Here is a 25,485-nt window from a genome sequence, read left to right as displayed (position 1 = left end):
TGGGGGGCGCTTTCCTGAGCAATCCAATTCTCCAACAGCACTTGCCGTGACTGATGCCGTCGCCCCACTGCTGTAAATGTGTGTAGTATGGATCTGAAAGCAACATCGTGTAGATATTTGCTATATATTTGTCCAACCACCCATAGCAGCAGGAATCCAGCTAACTGCGCAAAGTGGATGCGGGAGAAACTAGTCACCTGAGGGTACAGAAGACGGGAAGTCAGAGGGGCTAGTAACAGGGAATAACGGGATGTCGGCCTTGCCTTTTTGGAGAGCCCATCACCATTAGGCTCTCCCACACGGCTACTGTCAATGTGGCAGGGCGAGAGAAGCTCATCTCCTTCTCATCTTACACCTCCTAAGGCAGTCCAAGCGAAGACCTGAGTACTTCTTTTTCGTTCCTGACACTAATCAGCAGGAGAAGAGTTTACACACACAAGCACATACGGCATATTAAGAGGACGTTACAGCGCATTGGCATCAGTATGACCGGTATAATCCTCACAGGGAAGAAACGAAAGATACACCTATTGCTACTACTTGGAATAGAGTAAACCTCGTGGGAGTGGGAGACGGGGATGGAGTATTGCCGAAGAAAAGAACTTTGCTGTGAGCAAACAGGGCACAAGGACTAGAGCGCTAAGTTTGAACAAATGTTGAATAGATAACGTAGCGGCAGTAGGCTGGAATATCAGCTGATTAAGCCAGTGCGGATTCCCGGGAGCCAAATCCCGTTCAAGGAGTAAAAAGGTATGAGATGCATTGCAACAGTTTCCAATGAACATGGCCAGCAATAGGTTACTTTGTGTTATGCTCTTGCTTTGATTCCTGCTACTAGTGGTTCGTCAGCTGTTATTGCAAACGATGCTAGGCAAAAGAGGCAAACGAGGTTCGTCTTCGCTATTGCGTGCTTCTCTCCCACAGCAGCTGCTATTGAATGCTAAATGAGAAGTAGATACGCTGTGCAGTGGAGTTCTTTGAATCTGAAGTAGGCTAGTCTGTAAGAGTAGAGTACCATAATTCCAGAAGGACACCAGGTTCCACCAAAATGTTCGTTTGCACCATCACCTCACCAAATGCTGTGTACGCGTAGATACAGAGAATTGGCACTAACCGGTGTTTATCAGGCAATAGGGGCTCAATTAATATTATAGAAAACATCTACTTGACATATCACAGTACACAACAGAACATGATAGAATTTAGTAACAAATTTATTGGTGCAATTAAGCTAAATTTAGTTCTCAATGCTATTCAGCTCGCTCCGATTTGAAGAAAGCTGATAAACCAAATTTTTTATATGAAAAAGTACATTTTATATATTTCAGTCAAAATTCACCTAAGCCATTTTGTACGGAACCCCTCTATACGTAGCTAGCAATTTGCTGTCATATTCTACAAATTAGAGCACCGTTTCCATATATGCATTTTTCTACTTAAACGTAAACGCTCCTGAATCAGAGGTGCTGGTATAACATGATCTATACCCTTTACGAGCCGCCTTTGCTACCGTTGTTGTATGTGAAAAATGTATTATAATATAGGAGTACGAATATCTCAGGGGGTATTATAGGAGTTAAAATACCGCGACCCCTGACATGGAAGAGGTCCGAATTTTCAGAGAGATTGCTGCATCCAGCTTTTTAGAAAAGTCCATTGAAAGCTACTTGTCTGCTATCGGCGGGTATATTAGTCGGAACGTCAAGTATCTATGTTAGGTGATTACATTTGTAGACAGATGTGGACTCGCTGATACAGAAAAGACACAAGATAATTACACAAGTTGATGTTAAAAAAAAATAGAGTGCAAGCTTGCAGAGAGACCACTGCTTTCTCGTGTCATCCTTTTTGAGAAAAATCGTCAGTGCACGAGATGTCATGGAGTTCAAATTGAAGATTACTTGACCGTATATGCTTTCGCGTGAGCTGTATACAGCTGGATATCTTCCTGACGCACAGACTGCAGCGAGACGTACACGCACGGCGAAATACATGTGGAGTATACTGTTACGGATACTAGTCGACCCCCAAAAGAATTATGCCATGTTTTGATTCGTTTTCTGCCAGTTCGGGTGTAAACGGGAGACAGAAGGCTAGTTGAGCCTGGAAGGGTGGAGAGAGGTACCGGGGATCAGCCGCAGTCTGAAACCTGCCAAGAAAACGAGCGTCTATGTTCAGAGCACGTCCAAACAGCCACAATTTACACACCAATCGGTAAGATACCTACCGGAGAGTTTATTATACTTCGCTACTATTTTGCCATGACTGCTATTGTAGTACTCCCGCAAACTCTGCAAATAGCGCTGAACATGGCGTGTTAGCAGCAAGACTGAAGCCCGTTAGCTAAACTCGTCTGGATTGTCGTCTTCGGTCGGCCTGTGTCCGTTTTTAGGCAATAGAGAAAATACAGCAGCTATTGCAATCCCCGTTATAGATCTACGTAGTCTCGAGGACATTGTAAAGTTGAGCACCCCGTAAGCAGAAAAAAGAACCCGACAACGGCGATAACAAGGACGCGATAAGATATAAATAAGTAACGCCGCTTTCTACGCCGGTAATGCATTCCTACGTCTCTATATCACTCTAGAGGCTTCTTAGTTTTCACAAGCGGTAACTACGGCAGTAGTATAACCCCTATTACCTTTTTTGAGAGAAACGTGATATCCAGCCAGCATTTTCATTGCCTGCTAGACCAGTTCTCTCCCATTGTTGGCGCAGCAACGCACATCCTGGTACATGCGGGTTGACGTAGGCCTGTGCGTGTGAGTCTATCCCCATGTGGACTCGCTGAATGGGATGTCCGGTTAGTTTTTATCGGTAGCGTGCGACGGTGATCCTAACACGAGAACTCCTAACGGCGACGACGACGCTGACTTTTATCCTTAATTTAGTAACGGGCAGGTCGGCAGCACATCTTGTACCACAAGAGGGCGGCTCATTTTCAGACTATACTTTGCTGATGCTGTTTCTGCTGGCAGCACGTTCTATAGTTGAGGCGTACGAAGATAGAAGCGTCCAAAGGTATTACCACTACGGTTGTTAGTGCTAGCTGGTTGGACGGCTGACGGACTGGCGGAGCGGGGGCTGGATCCAGGAAAAGATCTCTGAATAGTGAAAGAGAAGAAACCGCCGATGTTCCTGAAACGCTGTCAAGGCGACGCCTATAGCTAGAGGTAGGCGGATAGGTAGTAGCACCTTAAGTATTACTTTAAGTGATCTCAGACCAGACGGCCACGTAACCCGAAAAAAACACGCTCAAAATAGGCGCAGAAGCAGCGGTTATGCCCCAAGCGGGGCAACGGAGCAGCGACACAAGAAGTAGAGGACGGCTCCTCTTTAAGCTTCCTTCTCGCTACGGGCCACAAAACTGTTCAGCAGCTCTTCGAAGTTTGCGTAGCATCTTGCTTTGGCCTGTCTTCTATCCGATCAACCAAACCAAGCTACTCGCGACCCAAGCTTTGTGCTGCTTTTCTTCTCTTAGGCTACAACCTGCGTCGTTCATTCCAGGCACGTCTGAGCCAATCTCTATTAGGACACTCAAACCATTCGCCGGCACGACGTAGCCATTCCATAGCGACGACGCTTCCACACCTCAAGTTGGATACACAACAATGCAAGAGTACGAGTGTAACTGTGATAGTGTTAGCAATGACGAGCTTGCTGGCCCGTCCCAGCAGCGCCTATCTGTCCGATGGTGTCTGTTCCGAAGTCCAGGGCGAGTCGATGGCGGCGACAAAAGGCGTATAAGGCACGCGTGGTAAGGGTCCGATTTTATCGAATGTTACCTCCTTGACGAGACCACAATATCACAGAGGTACTATACCACACCTGATTATCCCGCTAGACATTCATCTAGCCAGTCGGCTGATGCTTGGAACTAGGTACGTGGTCTGTTTCCTAGATATCATCATCATCAGCCCCATCAGCACAACTAGCACTGCTCCAGTTACCCAAGATAAATAAGTTACATACAAAGCAATGCTTCCTACGACCGGTGTTCAGTTAGTGGGATCCACGGCTGCGAGAATAACAATAACGACATCAACAACAACAACATGTAACAATCATGCAACGCTAAAATATAATGCTTCCTTAATAGCGTGCTGGTACATCATATATGCGGTCGCGCAACATGCTGTGATCACAACAACAAGTGTACAACAACAACAACAACAGCGACGTTAGTTAGCAATGTTCCGATGATAATAATTATGATAACGGTGCCGAAGAGCTCGATAGTGCCCTCGGATAGCAGAGTTAGAATGAAATGCAGCCGAGCCGAAAGCGATAACCGGATCACGCCGGAAGCGGAAGTTTTGGATTCGCCATCCGATAATAACCCGTCGCTTACCCATCCCTTCCCATTATCAACCGAGCACCACGGGCAACGAACAGCTGTCGACCGTATTCGCCTCATACAACCTGGCAGAAGGCAGAGGGGAACATTGGGACAACATACGAGCTAGCAAAAGCTTACTTGGCTAGCTAGGCCTATGATAAACTCTCGCAAACCGTGTGTCGCTATTTGCAAATTTTAACTCATTAGGGCTCGTCCTAGCATTTCACCTGAAGCGGACCTATGTGCGTGTCGGGAAGCTCCCTACGACGTTCGTCGTTTCTGTGTGATTTCAGGCGTTCCGTAGTTTTCCGACCTTTGGCAATCTTTCTACTGGCGTTGCCTCTACCTAGCCCAATGACGATTGTCCCTTAGCGGAAATATTGATCACGCTGTCTAATTTTGTTTGACCGGTCAACTCACTTCCGCTCTGTGTCGCAGTCATGTTCAATGCGCAGAAAACAGAATTGGAAAACTTGTTCATGTTAGGAACCGCTTACTATAAATAAGGTAAAGTTTATGAAACTTTCAGTGTGCATAAATTTAGATGAACGTGGCTTTCAAACGTGTCAGCATCTGATACGGCTCTATGCATTGCGAACACAGAGAACAGAAATCGATCTCTGTCATATTGGGCCAAGCTGTTAGTCAATTCGCAGATAAGTTAGAACCGTAACTATATTGGTAGCAACTTTGAAAGAGCTGTCAAGTGGTTGTATTGGATATTTCGACTACTTAGCGTCAATCCTACGTGCGACCAATTTTGTGGATGATAATTTTACATCGAGTGAGACATATCTCCTTGCAGAGGCAGGTTATCGTAGCTTTCACGTCGCCCTGGGACAATACTCTGTAACAATACTGCTATACAGGATTAAACAAGTACTTTTAGAGCAGTACATTCGCTTTTTTTTTTTTTTTTCGTTTTTGCTTTCTGACTCTGTCGTCAGGTTCACCATCAGCAGAAAATAAATTCCAAGTTGTTGATCTGTCTTTTCTTCCGCATTTCTGATTCGTGGCTATTCGATGCCGTTCGTCTGTACCGCAATCAGTATCCATTGCACGGGCGGCGTCTTTCACTTCATTGTTGTTTTTAATGTTGACGTGGTTGCCGAACTGGAGGGCCTCCGTTGAATTCGTCTTTCTTCCACGCATCCGCTCAGCGCGCTCGGTCACTTCGCTACGGTGATACTATCGCTTCTTTGCCGAAAAAAGAAGCTGTTTTTGCCATCATGCGTTCACAACTTCCATTGTGAGCACAGTTAGATAGATGACTTTGCTGGCCGGGGTAGTAAGGCAGCCAGCTCGCTAATGCGATTGGTGCTGGTGGCCACTGGCGAGTGTCTCTTAATGGAACAACAAAGAGAGACGATCGCTCGGTTGATCGGTCGTGGAACGCTTCAAGCGAGATGGAAAAAGCACAGATGAGAAGGTAGATGGGGTACGTGGCTGCTGTTATCAAAGCAAGAGAGACCAGAACGAGATACCGCGCTAGCCCTGATCGCTCATATGTAGCTCGGTAAAGAGAAGCGCACACAAGCCTGAGCCTTTCCGCAAGAGGGTTTCAGGATTAGAACGATACAAAAGCCAAGATCAAGCTAAAAGCTTACAGAAATATCAAAAAGTTAGGGGCAAAAAAGCAAAATACAGATCGAACTACTAAGGAAAGTAAGTGGCAGATGGGAGTATATGCTGGCGGAACATATATGTGTTAATAGTACTAGAATTCTGAGCATCGCGGTCAGACGGGAAGTGAGTCATAAATTTGCCGAAGTGTCGTATAGGCGGCTGCGATTATAATGGCGATCTGGCGTTTTCTCGTCGATATCGAGATAGATGTATAGGCTGCAAGCACACACAGCCATGATACAAACATATTGCGCCACTTATCAAGCCACAAATTTAAACAGCTTCATTCTCTAGAAACATTACCTTCCGCTTTGGAATTTTTACTACTAACTGATCTGTCAAAGCGAATAAGGATTTTCCTCTAATTCGAATGTCTACACGCCAAACGCTCGAGAAACGTGCCTATACAAGCGGCGTCTAACGTAAACGGACATCGAGCTCTCACTACAACTACAACTACAGATAATCGCTGTGCCTCTCCTGGTTCTCAGATCTTTGTCCTTATTCGTTCGTCCACCCTGACTATAACAGGCTAGCAAAGGACAGCAACGGTCACTCGGATGATCGGAGGGACTTAGCGGCGGCGGCAACAACATTACAGCTTCAATGATGAGGGAACAAGACACGATTGTAAGAATCATTCAGCAGGAAGTTGTACGGAAGAGGAGAACTTGAAAGACTTTGAGACAAGAGAAGTTTTTACCACCCTGCCGAAAAGCTACTAACCAAAATAGTACTGTGCAGGTTTCCCAGAACTTTTTGCTTTGGCAGAAGGAAAATCGACTGTTGGCTGTTTGATCATATGACAGGAAAAGTGATTTCAGTTGGCGGTCCGTTGACGGTGGAACGTTCACCGTGAAAGAGCCAAGGGGGTGGGGGGAGAGGAAGTGTCAGTACGAAACAGGAAAGGATCTAGAAGGTAACAGTGGTAGCAAGCCTAACCCAAGCTGATCTCATCCGTTTCGATAGGTTCTCGGAGTCATGCGCTTCTAGTTTGAGATGCGAAGAATGCAGAGACAGGCGACTTAGAGACAACGTAGGTTGAGACTAGGCAGGGCAAGCGAAAGAGAGAGAGTGACAAGAAAAGATGAGGAGGGGCCATCTACCGGTTTCCACTCCCGCCACCCATTCACTTGCCCAGCGTAGTTCATCACAGACGCAGGGCCCAAGCGGAGTCGAGAACCAGCATTGACATAGGTTGCAAATGCGGAGGTAAATAGAAAAAGTTTGTAAATTACGAAAGCATCGCTGCGATCAGCCGTGTAATCACTTCCTCTTTTTGTAGGTATGGTAGCAGCTGCGTGGTCCCCACTACACCTACTACCTACATTAACTCAGCTTAATTCCATGCTATCAATCGTTCCATGCAGCTTTACTGTGTCCTAGAGTACCGCCTTAGATCCATTCAACTGTTGTTATCAGATGGTGCGTAGAAATCGAAAATAGCAGATTCTGACGTCAGTGTCACTAGCCGTCCCTGCCGACGCGGCTCAAATTGGTTTTCGAATTCTGACACTGATACTTACTAGTAGTGGTAGTGGTAAGCCTATTGAATTAAGGATACGCAAGGTGACTCACGTTCGTAACAGAGCAAAGACACATCTCATTTCGTGCTGGAAGGAACCTGCCGTCCGAAGCAATGTTTAACGGCAGAACCAAATGTAAAACTTGCAACACTCATTTATCTAGTGGTGCTAACAATACTAGATGTTGTGGAACAGAGGCAAAAAAGAGGAAGCTTACGCAGAAGCGAAAAACGTCTTTATGTACGCTGCGTTCGAGCGTCTCGATATCTTGTCGAATGTCGTTTTTTTTATCTGGAATATACTTTTGGAAAGCTTATATGCACGTTAATGTCTTATATACCGTAGCGTCTAAGCCTAAAATGCAGTGCGCTTCGTTCGTAAATCTGCACGTGCACGCGAACCGGCTAAGGGACTGAATCATATTGCTGATATAATAAGATTTAAGTTTATCTTTACCTACCTTCTTTACTTCTTACCTGTATGCTGATGTCATTTGCTTGCCAAATGACAATGTATCGAGGGTGCTATATTACTGATTGAATTGATTATGTATAGAGTAAATAGCGTTCTATCGAGACCCTGCTGGCAGATTTAGCCTGTCTTCATTGCTCACCACTTATACTTTCTTAAATAAGGCTACATCGAAATAACACTGCACTATATGTTCTAATCGATATTTATTATATTATTATTATAGAATTATGTATACATTACAAAAGAGTCAAGAGCAGCTTTTATTGCGCAAATTCAGCCCAGATCTATTCCTTACTTAGAGCGTTCGTTCATAGAGCATTCACAGGAACGCTATTTTTCCTTTCTTATCTTAAATTATAATTTTCTTAATTAATCTTAATTTAATTATATTTAATTTATAATTCATGTATATTCTTTTTTTTTGTTTTGCTTCGGTTATAGCGATATTAGGGTGGTAGAAATGTAACACATATTTATCATAGCGGTTTAAAGGCCGGCCGGTTTTATCCACTGCTAGAACTATTGAGTCTTTTCCACAAAGCTGCTGGATTTCTGCACATATTAGATGCGGGTTGTTATTTCAGTTTTTAGCTTCTCCGTTGTGAATTCTACTGCACATAGCAACTGGCTACATTACAAGCTTTGAGCTGGTCCTGCTTCGTTGCCGTTCGTTCGGTCGGTCGGTTGACGAGAATCAATACGGTCCTTTTCTCAAGTTGGATCCTGCAAAGTCTTCAGGAAAAACTTCAAGCGGGACTTTATAAAAATTCTGCTGGGATCATTTATTCGTTGATTGGTTCGTATCTATAAAGTCGATATACTAATACATAGGACTTTTTTTCAGCCTGTTCATGAGAAAATATATTCTTTCTTATAAGGTCAATAGTGACAATTGAAGCTACCGCGATATAGAGCAGTGGTATTCTTAAACTACTAGAAAGACATATGTTTAACTGAATATTATGCAATGTAGACCGATATTCTTCGAGCATCTTTAAGAGCGAAGCAGAAGGGAAGATTAAGATCTCTAACGTACAGTAACAAGGGGCGAAAGAACATGATCAGCGACCAGTTGGTGACCAAGAAGGTATCTTGTGCAAGACGGAAATCTTTTTATTTCACATCTATTGTCTTGTACAAACGTCTAATAATGATGCTTTTTCCACAAACTTTAACTAAAATTTAACTTCTTCAGCAATCGGTAACTTTCTGTGCAATTTTCCTCTTCGTTACGTACGCTCGTATAAAAAAAATAATGAAAACAATATAAATAAACAGCATTTAGAAGATATAAAACTCTGCCAATAAACTGTGTGGTAGCAGGGATTTTAACCAAAGTTTGACGCCCTTTACGACACAATGCTTTGCGCCATTTCCTTCCACCTTGCCATCTTGATAAACCTCTCTCTCCCTATTGTTTACCTATATATATATATATATATATATATATATATATATATATATATATATATATAGGTAAACAATGTAAATAAATTGCAGAGAAAATTCCTTTGAAGAGATTCGAACCTTGCTCAGTTTTTTAAACAATTAGGTAATTTTTCGTATAGCGTATTTTTATTGGCTTCCTGTATTTTCTCACCAGAAAACACTGCTAGGCGCGTTCTTTCCTGCTTGCCCTTGAAACTATGACTGCTTTATTTAGATCTATTATATATCTCCCTTTTACCAACACTAGTATTACTTACACCTAGCAGCTGTCCTGACTTTCTAGATGTGTGCGAGCTCCGTGCAAGACTAAATCGAATTGCCTTAATGGCTCCTACTGGGCGTAATAAGCTCACTATGATACATACTTTGAGCGAAGTCCTCGCTTTTGTTCTGCGCGTGTCTTTTCTCTCTCTCTCTCTCTCTCTCTCTCTGTAGACGTGTTGCTTGCTCGACTGGTTTAGGAAACTGCAAGTAGAAGAGCGAAGAATCGTACTATGAGCAAACTAGAGGAACACGTTTCTGGAAAAGTAGATAAAGATGGGCTAGCAGTGCCCGCTATTGTATCTGCATCGCTTTTCGGTTTTGCGCCTACTTGCTCTACCGCTACTTCTCTTTGATTTTTAATTCAGGGACCTTTCAGGGCGCTACGAGGGCGCTGTTCCAACGATCTGATGTTGACTTACCTGCCTAACACAATTGGGGTACTGTAGCAGCTGCACGTTCTGACGACTTGAGAATGGATACTATTTTTCTATTGCAGAAATGTTCTACATATGCACATGTACATATGGCAGCCCCATAGGCACGCACGAAATTTACGCCGCATCTTTGCTCGCGAGGCGGAAAAAACGTACTTATTGCAAGTCGACTTCTCTTCTGCTAACCAGCTTAATACTGTGTAGTCTCCAGCGAATAGGGATAGGAGCGCAAAACAACAGCCTTTGCAGAACAACGATCGAGAGCTAGTTATATAAGGATAGAAAATCGAAAGTAACAGAAAGATGTATTAGCAGCCTTTGCGTTTCTGCAACATGAAGAGGGTGGTGCCCTACACCTGGTCATAATGATATCTCACGCAGCTTTATGAAGTTGCAACTATGCATCCGTGAGTAAAGTGCGGTCGGCAACTGGTGACTGACGATGGAGTCGGCATTTCGTTAATTCAGTATACTTTTTTTCTGTCTTTTTTTCAGTTGGGCTAGAAATTGTCCTTCATAAGCGAAACATATAGCGTCTGTCGATCGCGTAATGGTAACGTATGCAGATGACGACGACAGCCAGTGTCAGGACATAGTTAGAATAAGAGGCAAAGCTGGAGCAGAAAGGGCCAACACCATAAGCAATGAAACTATTGATGATTTTTTAAAGTTGGTTTGTTCTGCTTGTAACTTCTAGACATACACCTCCTTTTCTTTGTATACATAGTGTACGCGCGTGCCATATGGACCGTATCTATCTATCTACAGAAGATGATTAGCGTTGCCTTTAATTCATCCAGTCATTTTCGTTTTGTCCATGGCAAACGGAAAAACTGATAAAAAATGTAAGTTTAGCTCATAAAATGTTACGATGTAACTGTTGCTACAATGCGCGCATTGCAATATATCTCTGCTTAAGTATTGGTCCTGCTGCAGGCTTTTCGGCCCGTTGCCAAGGAAGTTTTCGAATTGGTCCTGATAAATAACGGCCATTTGCGCATTGAGTCAAAGAAAGTGACAAAAATTCGATTCACGCAGTTACAAATCAAAACTACCTTCGATCCGTTACTATAGAGAAAAATTGAATTCCCCAAGGATAGCCGCGTCATGTCGCGTTAGAAAATGCTATGACGCAGTCAATAGCATATGCAGTGTTTGGTAAAATTGTAGTATCTATGTAATATTACATAATTGCAAAGAAGTACAACGGCTAATACGTTATGGCTTGATGCGATATGAGCACGAGTCCATCAAATCATTTCACAACGGAGTTGTCAAGATCTGGAACTCGAACACTACGTCGGGACTAAAACCCTTGATTCTTGTTTACTGCGTTCCAAAGAGCCAAGCAGAGTGGGGAGCGGCGGCCCAGTGAATCTCAATTTGACAACAAAGTCTCTTTCTACTGCCCCGAAGACCGAATGCTGAGGGTGTCTTAAGCTGCGTGACGGGCGGCTGGCAGATGACATGGAAAGCAAGTTCGACTCTACATACATGCTGTATGGAACAAGCTGATCGCGTTGACTCACTAGTACGCATCCTTCGAAGCACAAGTTGACCCGTAAAACTAGCGCCCACCTTTGCCAGCGCTAGATACAGAATCTAATTACGAAGCAGAATGCGTCATTTTCTGAGACGCGCTGCAGGCGTCGAGTTGAATAGCAGCCGCATTGGAAGGACTGAAAAGAATTGGACGGGGGGAAAAAGAGAAAGACGAGGTAGAAAGGTAGGGAGAAAAGAAAAGGCGGCGACGGAAGGCTCTTTTAGGTGTCCTCACTAACCAAACTTGCTGTTCAGATAGAGAAAAGGCTGTGTAGACAGGCGTAGTAGGCGCGTAGTGTTCCTACTGCTGCAGCCTTGTCCTATAGGGACCCGCATTGAAAAACGGCGTGAGGCACTAACGGTGAGGATATGTGAAGTGCAACTGATAATAAACAAAAGCATAATAATGACAACAGAGCTTAGCCTGTCAGCGAGTAGGCTGCGGAGACCCGAAACAAACAGCTTCATGTGCGGGACATCACAACTAAAAAGGCTGCCCAACTCAGCTGGCTGGCCGCCTCGGGGAAGTGGCGAATCTTCGACACCAGCATCGCGGTCTACCGAAGTTCTCCTGCCGCCTCGAAGCTACTTCTGGCGTTCTCGATAACTTTCTTGGCCTGACATTCACACTGGTAAGGACCCAGTGCACAGCTCTGCTCTGTTCTGTTCGGCCCTGTAGCTTGCCGTTCTTTTGTACATGGCTTTTTGGTCGGTTAACGAATTATATTAGCCACTAATGCACAATGACTAACTGGATAGATAGGGTTGGACCAGGCCTTGCCGGAGCTTCATCTCGATGTGAATGGGGAGAATTTGATAGAGAAGAACTACGCACTGAATAAGCCAAAAGGTGGACGTAATAAGGACTCAATACATACTGAGAGGAATGGCGAAAAGACAGAGCGCCAGCAGGCCAAACTGATGCACACGAGTAGAGAGTGACATGTCTAGCCGAACGGAGCAAGCGGTGTACAATCGGCCAGCCCAGGCCAAGGTATGTTGCTTGCCGTCGTTCGTACTGCTGCAGCGACGGTGCGAACGGTGCTGGTAAAGTCGGCGAACAGAGTGGTCGGATGTGTCAGGATCGAATTGGATCTTCTACGACCCGTCAGCGAACAGACCAAAACGGCAAAAGAGAGAATAAACTATATTCTTTCTTTAGCTGGTAATATTGTGCACAATTACAAGCCCTTAGCTGAAAAGTCCGCCGAAAGCTTCTATGATGTCGTCCACAACCCGCCTAACCCAATGACGTCACAAAGCTTAAACCTTTCCAAACAGGGCAGAAAGGACGCAGCCCTAGCAAAAGTCCCTAGAATGGAAGGGCAACGTTTCTATGTTGTAGACCCTTCAATGTTAATCGAACTCTGCAGCGGTGCTTTCGTACAGTACATAGACAGACATCTACGATGGCGGAAAGGGAACGCGGCAGTAGGGGTCATTCTGAAATAGACATCAACCAAGTCTTGGTCCCAAGCTCTTTCCCGGGGGAACGCCCAGCCACCGGCTGTCAAGGCACCACTGCCAGGAAAGACCACCGTATAATTAGGGGAAGGGACTTTCGAATCCCATCAAAAGTTTGCTAGCTGGCTGACTTCTCACTCGGCATTGACGGCAGTACCGAAGATGGCGGTAGTAGATGCTTGGTCACTGGCGGTAGTCCGTTCGATCATTGGTCAACGTGGCGCTCGCTTGCCAAGGCCTTCGGCCTTGAGCCTTTCCGCACCCGAATTCTTTTTGGGGCGCAGCCAGCGTCGCCAAGCTGGCCTTCGAAGCCACCAGGATGTTATGCCGCTGCGCTGACCAACACCCACTGCCGCATATACCCCTACCGACCCAGACGGGTGCACTCCATAGAACGAAAACGGGAACGAGAAGCGAGAGATGTAGTTTTTTTATCCTTTCCCCAGCGAAGCCGCAGCAGCAAAGGCAGCGGTCAGCGCTCGGCCCTCTGAGCAGCTTTTCATCGCCACAAATCCGCCAGCAATGATGACTCTGGCTGTAGCAGTAAGAGCAGGCAGCTGAGACATGTAATGGCGAATAACGACAGGCCCCGGCAGACCACAGACAAACCGACCCATCGCCATCGACATATTGCTGTGCAACTAACATCCAATTCACCAAGACGTGGCGAGTACGAGTGGGCAACCAGGGAGACATTCGTTGATCGACTGGTGTTAGCTCTTCCAAACAGTTTCCTGTCGTGTGGAAACGTGCAATAAGCGATCTGCGACCATACTAAAGCTGATTCTGCGCTAGATCCTATATGTACTACGCTCAACGGAGCGAGCGACATCATCAACTCCATACGGTGGCTCTGCTGCAAGTCAATAGCGGATGGCTGTCATCGTTACTATTTCGACCGACTCTCACGTCAACACCTGGCTGCGACTCTACAACCCAGCGAAGGGAGCAACACTGAGAACGTATGGCACCCTTGGGGGGTTGAAGAGGATGCTAACTGTCATATCAGCTGTGGACAGCAGCACCAGTAAAAGTAGCCGCGGGTGAGACAACCCTATGAGGCCAACTTTGTTGCCGTTAGGGATGTGTCTGATGCAGCGGTGCCAACCCATCTTCACGTTCAATTTTCAACCTACCCGACGTTGCCGCCTTCGACACAAACAAAAGAAAAAAAACTACTAATACTAGCTTGTTTGCCTTTAACGTTTAAACAACCGCTTTTACATTGCTGCCCCTGAGCAGACTCTACCAACTATTGCAGTTTACATTGCGTTCCTTTCAGCCTTGGGTTTCTGGTTCCGGTTTATCCTTATCGGAGTCTTAAATCACTGATCTAATGCGAGAAGCTTCGCCTTTTCATTCGTATACTACATAGCTTTTTAGCGCTCAATTTCTGTACAGGGCTAAGTTGGCCTGTCTCGTAAGCGCAGGTTGCAGGTCACGTTTTAGCCCTAGATTACTGCAGCCAGACAGGATTGCGGGACGGCTTGCGGCTGTTACCCTCTTTGGCTGCACTGTTGCTCTATGATAACTATAAAAACTATAATAATATATATAAAGCATCGCAAGTGTTTCAAACAATGCTTTAATAGATAATCTGTTAATTTTGAGTGACGGAGAGAGAGAGGAATTATTATAGAGAACCACTGCGAGACGATTTACTCTGTAGGGGGTATGTGGTATGAATAGCCACAGCAGGAAAACGATACCTGTGCAAATGCCTACGAAACGTCACCGTAGCGTTACGTTATATGATTCCGATTATGCAATGCGATCCATTGCAAAGTTAGATGGTTATCGATGATCCTGCATGCCTGTGCAAATGTGCTGTTCGAAACTGCTCTGTCTATGCGAAAGCGAAGGTGGGTTAAGGCAAAGGATTTCTTTGATCAAAGTTGATGAAGGTCCAGCTATGTGTACCTATGTGTGTTGCTTGCGCAAGCTCAATAGAGGGACGGCAACGAAGAAGTCGTTGACACAGGCCATGCTGGTTGGTGTTGTACTGTCTGTGCGTGCGTATTCCGACTGGACCCGCCATTCTGGCCCGCCACAACGGGCACTGTTTCAGGCCGTAAATCGCGATTATAATTTAAGATATAGGAGCCTTTACGCAAGCACTCGATCATCTGAATGGCACTAAGTCTTGCTGGCTGCATAACGAGTGCCGGTTGCTCGAGAGCCGAAAGGCCTTAACGGTACTGAGTACACAAAACGTAATGCCAATGAGGCCGCGTCGGAGTCTGCATTTACCATTAAGATGATGAGGAGATGCCTGGGTTTAACCGACGATGAAGGATAATAGGAGTACGCGGTTATCAACACACTTGAACCCGCCGAAATGCTACAGCAACTACTACGATCTCGCTCAACGCGCCAGATTCACTCGCGGACTAGCTATTTGAGCCATTCCGTCTACCCCATGGGGTATATTGTTTTGAAAACTACACAAATAGCATAAATTTTTTTAGTTCGGCTGCCTTGCAGTGATTTTCTACATACATATAAAGCTAGGCTTTTTTTTTTTTAGAAACAACATATTCAGCTACGGTATACCAAAGAGATAAAGAAAAATGGGGAGCGGGAGAGAGAGCAGGACATTTGGGTCTTTTTTTTCGAATAGTGCTCCTAAAGGAAGCAACGGTACGAAAAGGATATAACCGAGAGCGAAAGTAGCTGAATGGGAGCGGTCCATTGCACACATTTGTTTGAGTGCAGATGACTAACCGAGAAGAAACGGTGGCCGCTAGGAATAGATGTAGCAGTCTAGCAAAATGTATGTATAATCTGCAGACCAGATATAAATAACGTCTACCGATTGTTACTATAGCGAATGTTAGAGCGTAGGTCGTTTTACGGCAATGCGAAAATGTAGTGCCATGCCAAAAATGGCCTTACATAAAGTCTGGCCTGTTCATAAACAACGAGGTGATGAAGTGAGTAACACGAGGAAAATTCAGTAAAATGGCGTGAAAAACGCTTCTACATTTCATAATAGGCTATTATAATTACGCATTGGGGCTGCGTGATGCCTCGTTTAGTTGTCAATTACGGCCAGCTTGGTAACAATGATAATAAAGTAGACCGATCGAGTACAATATAAATATTGTATTGTTATTTTACCTAAGCTATAGGGTTACAGCAAATCTGACCTTTAGGCACGTTAAAATAAGACTATGTGCTAGGATACAAAAAAAAAAAAAGCTTATATTATTTTTACATCTCATTCATAAACAGCAAAGTTTATTTTAGCTCAAACTAGCTAACAACTGTACAAAAAATTATTAAGTGTATTTTTGCAAAATTTTTTAGAAATATTTTTACAAAAAATATTGTGATTTGGATTGGATTTTTTGGATTGATTCCACCATGCAAACGAAGTATTTTTGTCAAAACCCAGTTAAAATATTGCTAGCTTTCAAACACACATTAAAAAATATTTATATTTTTAATAAGATAATAATAATGATAATAAGATTTTTAATAAATATTTGCACAGGATACAACTGTTCTACATTTAATATACGATAAATTTTCAGCACTAGGCAAATTTTGTTTACGTTTAGGCCGAACTGAGCCGGAGCCATTATACAGAGTGCATTGCTCCGGTTTCTTTAAGCACATGTATGTTAAGCATAAGTTAGCGATAATGCGAGGGTACAGTCATTACAAGGGACGACAGACTGTAGGTTCCTCTACTTCGTTAAACGTTGCCAGCATCGTTTATCTCAGTCTCGACTACTGCTTCTCCGTTGACTGTAAACCCATTAATTACAATACATGAAAGTGTTTTCATAAGAGATAGGGATCTCGTACATTTTGAACCTTCATTCTCGACATTGTAGACATCAACAGCAGTAACGATGCAGGCCCACCTTTACTTACTTCGTAAGCTACTAGCTGGCTATGTCCTGCCTATCCTGAGCGCAAGCCGGCACAACTTAACTCTGTCTAAACCAACGGCCACATTGCTTTCACATTCTAGGTGGACTCTTCATCCCATTTGAGAAACTAATCCTTTCGTCGTAGGCCACAAGACCCTAGGCACTACGTCCACTCAGTAAAGCTTGCCGTCTGTCGTGTTGCTTGACGTGCCTGCTTCTTTGCAGCAACAGGCCCTCCCTTTCTTTCTCTGCCTCTTTTTCCGCAGCAATGGTCCACGTGCTCCACGGCTTCTTCACTGCACTTTTTTCCGATCCTCCTGCCTGCTTGTCGCTTCATTCCGTTGGTTCTGACGAACATTCAACGGACGGGCAGCGGGTTCAGAACGCGCTGGCCTGACCTCTCAAAGTCTGACGTCGCTTTCCTGGCCGTAGCCCTTCTATGGGGACTCCATACCAGTTATGCTAGCGTTCGCTGTCTCCTCAAGATGCTTGAAATTATTCTTTGCTAGCCAGCAGGAGCAGGCAAAGCAAACCGAGCAAAGGTTGGGCTAGTTGTGCGCTAGTCTTGAGTCAGCCTGAGGTGGGTCGGTGCTCACCGTGCGACCCGATGAGCGTTTCTCGCCTTTTAGGACAACGAAAGTGCCTATGAGCTCTTTCTCCACAAGTTTGCCAAGCGCTCTTAGGAAGACATGCAGCAGCGGAGCCAAAACGGAGAAGCGAGTAGGCGAGGTCGAATAGAAACGTGGTCGTGGCAGGCAGACAGGCTCAAACAGAGCTAGAGACTCTCCTGCTGCCGCTAGTGGTGCCAGTAATGGCGGTGGCAGCGGCGGCTACTAAAGTGGATTGAAATTTATCGTTGTTCCAAAGCAAGTGTACGGCCTAAGCTTTGGCCTGTTGCTACCTCACTAGGCCAAATAGAAGCAGAGTAGAAAGAAGAAGACGCCGGAGAGTATAAGGTATAGCCATTTAAGCTTTGTGGGTGACGTTCGGAGGCCTTGGACTGAAAAGAAAGGGGCAAGGGGTGGAGGCAACTGGGTGACGTGACGGCACCGAGCAGGTGCTAACCAGTCGCACCGAAAACGAGCAGTCAGCTGCCAGATCGACCAAGAAGCAAGGGTCCTCACCGGCGAAGACGAGGCAAGCTGACTTGGAACGAGCTACCAGCCAGGCCAAGTCGCCAATAACCAGCTTTCGACCGCGACCGAACCAGCGCGCTCTCTAGCAAACGAGCAAAGACAGTCTTGCAAGTGAAGCCTTGCAAGCGCAGGAGGTTAATTTATTTACGCTATCTCTAGCTGGTCGTGATGAAACCTTCTTCTCTTCGCCCCGTTCTTTCTTAACCCCCGCCCATAACTATACACGCCACACCATTTTCCAACAGGCAGCCGCTGTTAGCAGGAGCTAACAGCAAGGCTGCAGCAGCAGCAGCATCAGTAAAAGAAGACCAGGCTGTTCAACAGGCCAGAAGACAGCCCGCTTTTCTCTGCAGGTTACCAAGCTGTTTCGCCTGGCGGCCCGTCCTTATGTTGTACATAGTGAGTTGTAAAGCCTGGCTGCCTTTTTGCCTTCTTGTCTGTTTTCAGCTGAGAAGAAGATACTGGAGAAGAACCTCGTAGTCGAATCTCAGCGGTACGAAAGGAGCGGATAGAAGGACTGTTCTTCAAGAAGTGAGCCATTGGCTGAGGCTCTGCACTATGGCGCCAACGACTCATACTAGTGCAAACGAGTAATGGGAGTGCGAACGCGCGAAGGCACAGGCTGAAGCTAGTGATGTACTCATAGTAGGTGGAAAGCGGGAACAGGGTTACATGAATAGAAGGGTAGATTTCATGAACCATGTGGGCACCTAATCCGTTTTTCAACCGGCAGAGGGCCCAGCAAGCTAGCTTTACCTAATATTTTTATCCTTATCGAGCGTCTGCTTAACCCGCAAAACACAGAAAAATAAAGCTACCATCACGCGGCTACATTACTGCAGCCACAGCTCTCCAGATGTAGGCTGCTAGTGCTAGGATGGGCCAACAACATGAGTTTTGTGTTGCTTCTTTATGTGCATCCGGTCTTACGTCCGTCACCCGGAATACCTATTTGTCCCCTTCGTAACACGGAAACCGGTACTTCCACTTGCCGACGTATTGTTCCAATCTAACCATGCATTCACAGAGGTCCTTCGTCCTGTACATCTGGACTGACCCCCGGGTGCTCCAGGTCTTATACGGTAGCGACTTATATATTGTAGCTCAATGAAGAGGCAAGCCGGAGAAGTAGGGCGAGGTTCCAGCGTTTTTGTTTATCACTCTTATTTATTCTATAGCTACGTTTATCGTAAATCCGTCAGAGCATCACTGATGGAACCTTGTGGATGTGAAGTTGCTGTTGATACCGCAAGAGTACGAAATGGGCTAACAACCGGCGTGTTTTACGAGCGAAGCAGTGTGACCCCAATCGGTTCCCTCTTCCCTCGTTTAGCAAACAAAAGAGGCTGATTATCTGAATACCGGAAATCAGACAAATAGAGTCATGCTATCCGTAACTTCGCGTGTGATTATTGTTCGCATATTGGCCTTCATCAATGAGTTCGCGACAAGCAAAAATGCACCTGTCATTGAACCGTTTTCATAAGAAGTAGCAATAATTAGCTTATGAAACACGATTGCTGCATGTTATTGTGGGCTGACTACGCTCGTAAAAGACCTAATATAGATGGCAATAAAATTATTCAACATGGACAAATTTTCAAAATTTCATAGCCCATGCTGGTAGCCCCCCACCACAGTTACACGGAAAGTATTTTTTAGTTATTAGAAGGTTGGTGAAAATGACTAAAACTGCGTATAACTGTAATATGCATTGAACTAATTCGAGGAAAAACGGTGAATGTAAAACACAACATAGCATACAACAAGAGACCACTACCTTATGCTAATTGTTTGCTTGCGGCTCGTATGACGAAACCTTGGTCACCGATAGTTCGTTGGGTCGGCTGCCGTCGCCTGCTAGGTCCCTAAGCCATTTTCATGTAGCAAATAAAAATTCAATAATAATAATAAGCTCAGTGGCCACATACCTGACCTTGCGTATAGTGCCACGACCAGTTCATAGATGACCCCCTATTACAACGGCGTCTCTCTAGTCCCAAATACGGTTTGTGCACACAACCCACAAACAGCGGAGACCTTAGCAGGATAAATGTACAGAGTAACAGTGGCCGTTGTCTTGAATTATGAGAACGTGGTTTTACTTAATTTGCTAGCAAATAAAAATTGCGACCAATTGTAGCTTTTCCACAGATTAGAGCGACCTCGGCCACTGCACAGTCCCCGCTGGCTTTGTCTCTGCAGTGTTCCTGGAATGTACGGCTCGAGATCTTAGCATTTGTAGTTTTAATGGTAGCGTTTATATGTGAGGACGATTGGCCGCATATCGACGAGGAAGGATCGTCGACGGATGCGACGCCGCTACCTGCCTCTGCATGTGTCGACGAAAAAAAAAACAAACCAAGGCTTACACGTCAGCCTGACAACATATATGAAAGGGTTGTCGAAACTAGCAAGGCTGGTCTAAATCGCACATTTACTTCTCAGAAATCTTTTGGCGACAAACTGTAAACTGTACATTCTCATGTTAGTGGTTCGTATTCGTGTCTCGGCCTAGGCTTTTTCGCAAATCGATCTCTTGGCCACCTATCCCCACCGATGTCCTGCGTCTCCTTTTTCTTCAATCATGGGGTCTAAGTCTTCATTAGCAAAGGGATATCAGTAGCATAAATTGTGGGTTCATGGGCGTGACCCACGCGGACAGAATAGCACCACGTGTAATAAAAAGAATATTTTTCCTAGTCGACAAGTTGCGGGCCGCTCGCAGGCGGCAGTTGGGACGTCTGCTGGCTAAACATTGCATGTGCCTGTCCTGCCACCTCGGTATCAACAACATTTGGCAGTAAACAGTTTAATGGTAAATAAGTCTATCACCAGCGAGTGCGCTAGACCTGAGCATGGCGCTAGACACATTCATGGTCTTCTGGTTACAGAGCTAAGGAAAACAGAGAGCCCCCGCAACAGCTCGCATGGTTCGAAGCAGCGTCTTGTCCGCCGCTACTCTGAGGCAGCAACGCTCACCTACCCGCTGGGAGTATCGACACTCCACAAGCCACAAGCTTGTCCGATGAGGGCGGTCGGATCGTATTGGATGCCTTCACGTCAGCGAGCAAAAGCGAGGAAAATAAAATTCTTCCTGTACGCCTCTATAGAAGATCATAAGCAACCCTAGCATTGGTAATTGCGACCAGGTGCCCCAGAGATGACTAAAACCCCTAAGGCGGGAACAAAGAGGCGACAGCGTCTTAACTGCAATGGAATACTCGGCAAACACAAAACATCCTTCGCCGCTGTCCTCCTGCCAGAGGTTCCAGAACTCAGTGACGCAGGTCGCCAGAAAAGATCTCCCCTTCGAAGATAGAAAAGAATGAAGGGGAGCACCCTAGGGAGAGCAGTCGATTCAGTTTTGAGCCACAGCGCAGTTCGAGGCTAGGCAAAGTGGGAAAGAGAAAGAGTAATATATAGGGAGAAAGGGAGTAACAGGGGAAAAACAGTTGAGGAATGGACGCAGCATGCCGACCGTCGATGAAGATTTTTATCATCCGAATCATTTTATATGTTAATTTGCGGTCCGACATCGATGGAGTACAGCACGAAAGGGGCTTGAGCAGTGATCGTTGGTATTTGTCCCTGACTCTGCTTCTCTAAAATAACCAGCAACAGGAAAGGTGGACACTACCAGGACGCTGCTAGTAAATCTCGACCATCCAGGCGGTTTCCGTCAGTTGAACGTACGCCATGTTCCGCTGTGCACACCCTTACATCTCTGCGCTATGCCTGTTGCTGCGACAAACCATGTCCAATCCCGTATAGTAGTGGGTAAACGGGACAAGTACGACATCGTTAAACCGTTAGCGTAGGCTTGCTGAATGCGGCGGAAAACGACATCTCTAATCGTTGTCCCGTTCCATTCAACGAGGATCGGACGCATGCACGGATACATTAGCAGAGATGGTAAGGCACTAATATGAATTACTCTGTAGAATGCGTCGATACAAATCATAGTATTTTGTTGTTTTAAATGTGACTTGCGGTGCATCTTTCTCTGCGGCATAATAATATTAATGATAATTGGAGAAACATAGTGGATGCAGCAAGGAATAATAGTAAAGCGGGCCTTTGCTCGTTTCTCAATCATCTGTTTTAGCGGCGTAATCTTTAAGAGCTGGTTGCATCTACCCGCAAAAATCGTACTAGCTCCTTCATAACTGCACGATGTAATAGCGTCGTTCTTCTCGTCCGCTGTGAATAAGTTGTTTGCATACTATTTAAATGGTTCTGCTATGAGGACATTGAATCAGACAGTACACCGGAAATCAGGGCGGAAACCGAGATACAACAGAGCTTTTTGTTGGGAGTGTACAATCACGTTGGCCGATATAGCACGAGGCACGATACACACTTGAAAAAGTCAAACACATAAGAAAAAATCAAAGATGGATTTGCACGAGTCCATCGAGTAGACACCAGCAAATAGCACCTCCGCTTAACTAAGTCGTTATTTCTAACACCATTTTCCTTAAGTTCTGCGACTAGAACGAGAAATACTATGGTGCACTAGATGCTATTGCACTGTCCATTAAATTTGCGTTAGAGTTTAAAATTGATATTGCACGACGCTAATGGCCTTCGGTTCTTAGTGTATTTGAGAAATATCTTTTTACAAAGCTGTTACTTATTTTTACAAAGAAAAGATAATATATCTTAAATTAGCAGAGAAATCCATGACTGCTATACTATCGTCCCTTCAGGTGACCAAATGAACTCGAGTTAGAGTCAAGAGAATTTCGTTAACGCACTATAACACATTTTAGCATGAGAACATGGGGAAGGATCTGGAATGGCAGTGAACCGGAGCGTATTGTTCGTTGTAACGAACTGCGAGACCGAAACCACGTCTTCCGACTGCAGCAGTAGCGGCCGCTTTGGGCTGTTGCTGCTGGGTAGACTCGACGATGGAGGAAAAGATCGCCGGTGAGATCATACAAGAAGCCAACTTTGGGAAACTTGGTTAGACAGTCAGTGCGTGCGTATGGCGGCTGGCGTTTGAGGTACTGAGCGGCGGAGAGAGTATCACAAAGATATTAACCCACGGGGTTGAACAGGAAAAAGAAACCTTGTGGATGCCCTGCCTCTTCGCCGGAGGGCGTCTTGTCGATGGCCTTCGAGCTGCGGTCAATTCGGGCGAATCACAAATCATCGCTTATCAGCCGCCAGGCGGACGTTAGCGCTGATTCCTGGTTCCGCCTGGGCTGCCTCAACGCTACCTTAGTTCCCGCCACCGAGCTAGCGCAAGGCGCGGTTGGAGAAGACTCAAACGGAGGAAAATCCTTTAAAGAGGAAAGTTGGCTAAACTAACCGAGTGGGATAACATGCATCAGGATAGTAGTTGCACAGCGAAGAGTTAACGGCTGGCGAAAATCGCCATGGACGAACGGTCGTAATTATAGTTGTCGCGGTTGTAGGAGGCAGACAAACCAATGCGGTTTGCTCGGCATCTTCTTGCCGATGCAGCCGTCCAAAGCCTAAAGTTATATCTGACTTATGACAGTCAGATATCTTTTCCTTTCGTTCATAAGACTAGCAGCAGCTACTCGTTCAAAGAAGCAGTTGTGGAACCAATAGCCGTGGTCACAACTCCTCCACGCTAGCTAAATGCCTCATTATTTGTAAGCTTGTCCAGCCTTTCGTGTATCTGCATCGGCCTGTTTCGTCTACCAAGAGGTAGCTAAGGGGACTCGAACGGAAATAGAGTAGCGTACCGCCCAGCACATCTATCTTCGATTCTGCGCACTTTTTCCTCTTTCTTGTAGTCCTGTAGCGGGTCCAGTGAAAGCGGTTAAAAGTTCTGTGCTAGCCATATATCGTTATATTGGACTTACACTCTTTCGCCAAAAGGCGCTTCATATGCTGTAGTTTACCGACAAAAATCACAGGTCTTTTGATGCGTACTACCCAATGCAATAAGCGCTTTGATGCAACATGTTTGGCAACTGTGAATTGATTCAATAAATCGTTTTATCTTTGCTTTCCTTTGCAGACCGGAGGTTACAGCAGCTTCCGCTGTTTTTCCGAGAAGAGCCGCCCTCGTCGGTGGTCTTCCTCAACTCTACCGGCGCCGTGATTCCGTGCGACGGCGGCGGCGTATCGAAACCGCGCGCCGTCTGGACGCGTCCCGATGGCGCTCCTCTGTCGCCCATTCCCGGTCTAAGGCAGTTTCGCAGCGATGGGTCAATGGTGTTACAGCCATTTTCTGGTGAACAGTTTCGGACTGAGGTGCATAGTGGCCTCTTTCGGTGTCAACTAACAAGCGATGCGGGCAGTATCGGCAGCCGCGACGTTCGCGTCACAGCTGGTAAGTATTCGATAAACCGAGATAAGACTTTTTATCTGCTAAATAATGGAGGATATCTGCAAACTCAGAGGGTGAATTTTGTCAACTCTAAATATGTTTTTCTTGCATCGAGAAACCCTAATGAAGTGTCAACTTTGGATTAAAAGGTTCTACTGTTTGTATTGCTTCAAAGTAAATGCATCACAATAGGTATAAATAGATCGTAACAGAGTTATGAAATATTCTAGTTGTTTTTTTTTTTTATAAATATATCTGCGTTCTTTAAATCCGCTTTTTCCATCGTAAGAATACAATTTAAAGAAATGTAAGGTACTTCTGCAGTTATAAGCTAATGCAACTTATCTAAGACATAACAGTGCTTTAAGCGCGCATCTGTGCTGGCTCACTATAATCAATATATATTTCACTCATTAGCATGAACCGGTCACCAGTTTATAGCGCAATGGGTTCATCAGAAGTTCAACGAACCCTTCAAATGCCCACTCATCTTCAACTTAGTATCTGCATAGCATCCCTTACCTGGTCACCCTACTTTGATCTTCAGTAATGTGTCAACTCAAGGTGTTTTTTTCTAGTCTATATTTGCCTTCAAGCGTGGTCGTTTATAAGTACCAGGAAATTTTCTAATTAGAATAAAGCCGAAAGCCATATCTTTGCCTTATAGACTAAGGATAAATCGAACATCACCTGCACGAACAGGCCGTGCTAACTTCTCAAGTTAACCTAATCTAATGTGGCCACACTCTTTGACCATCTTTAGCCAACGACGGCCAATAGAAGCCAGCCGTTTGGCAGAAATAACACCTTCACTGATGCCACCAGGCGACTGCCACTTATTGCCAGTAACTTATCTGCCTAGCCTTGAGAGAAGAGCGGGTGCAAGCTCTGTGCAATGCCTGTCAGTGAGGGCTGATTGTCGTTATCCCGATTCATTTGTGTTCATCCATCTGACGTTAGTTCCCCTCTACTCACCGGGCCATCTCAACCATTCCTAGCTGCTTGCTAGTACCGCAGTGGTCGAAGAATCGTATTGG

The 25,485-nt window shown here is 45.3% G+C and overlaps 1 protein-coding gene and 1 long non-coding RNA gene across 12 annotated transcripts in view; one reads left to right on the top strand and one right to left on the bottom strand.

Moving 5' to 3' along the window:
• Positions 1–25,485, top strand: part of LOC111250466 (cell adhesion molecule Dscam1-like) — a 306,297-nt gene that overhangs the window by 84,589 nt on the left and 196,223 nt on the right. For 10 of the 11 annotated variants that reach the window (XM_086988683.1, XM_086988682.1, XM_086988680.1 and 7 more), the window contains one exon: positions 24,137–24,451. In XM_086988683.1, coding sequence (XP_086844809.1) covers positions 24,137–24,451 — 315 coding nt within the window. Of the gene's footprint in view, positions 1–6,170; positions 7,178–8,549; positions 8,762–24,136; positions 24,452–25,485 lie in introns of those variants that run through there. The other variant, XM_086988685.1, reaches the window with a different exon arrangement.
• Positions 1,197–4,238, bottom strand: LOC147756089 (uncharacterized). Its single transcript, XR_015327462.1, has 2 exons — positions 2,642–4,238; positions 1,197–2,149 (listed from the first exon to the last, which is right to left on the bottom strand). It is a non-coding gene; the product is annotated as an uncharacterized LOC147756089 (long non-coding RNA).

This window comes from Varroa destructor, unplaced genomic scaffold (genome assembly GCF_002443255.2).
Source record: "Varroa destructor unplaced genomic scaffold, Vdes_3.0 BEIS01000004.1, whole genome shotgun sequence".
NCBI lineage: Eukaryota > Metazoa > Arthropoda > Arachnida > Mesostigmata > Varroidae > Varroa > Varroa destructor.
Note: the sequence above shows the minus strand (reverse complement) of the source record. Positions and strands in the feature narration are given on the sequence as shown.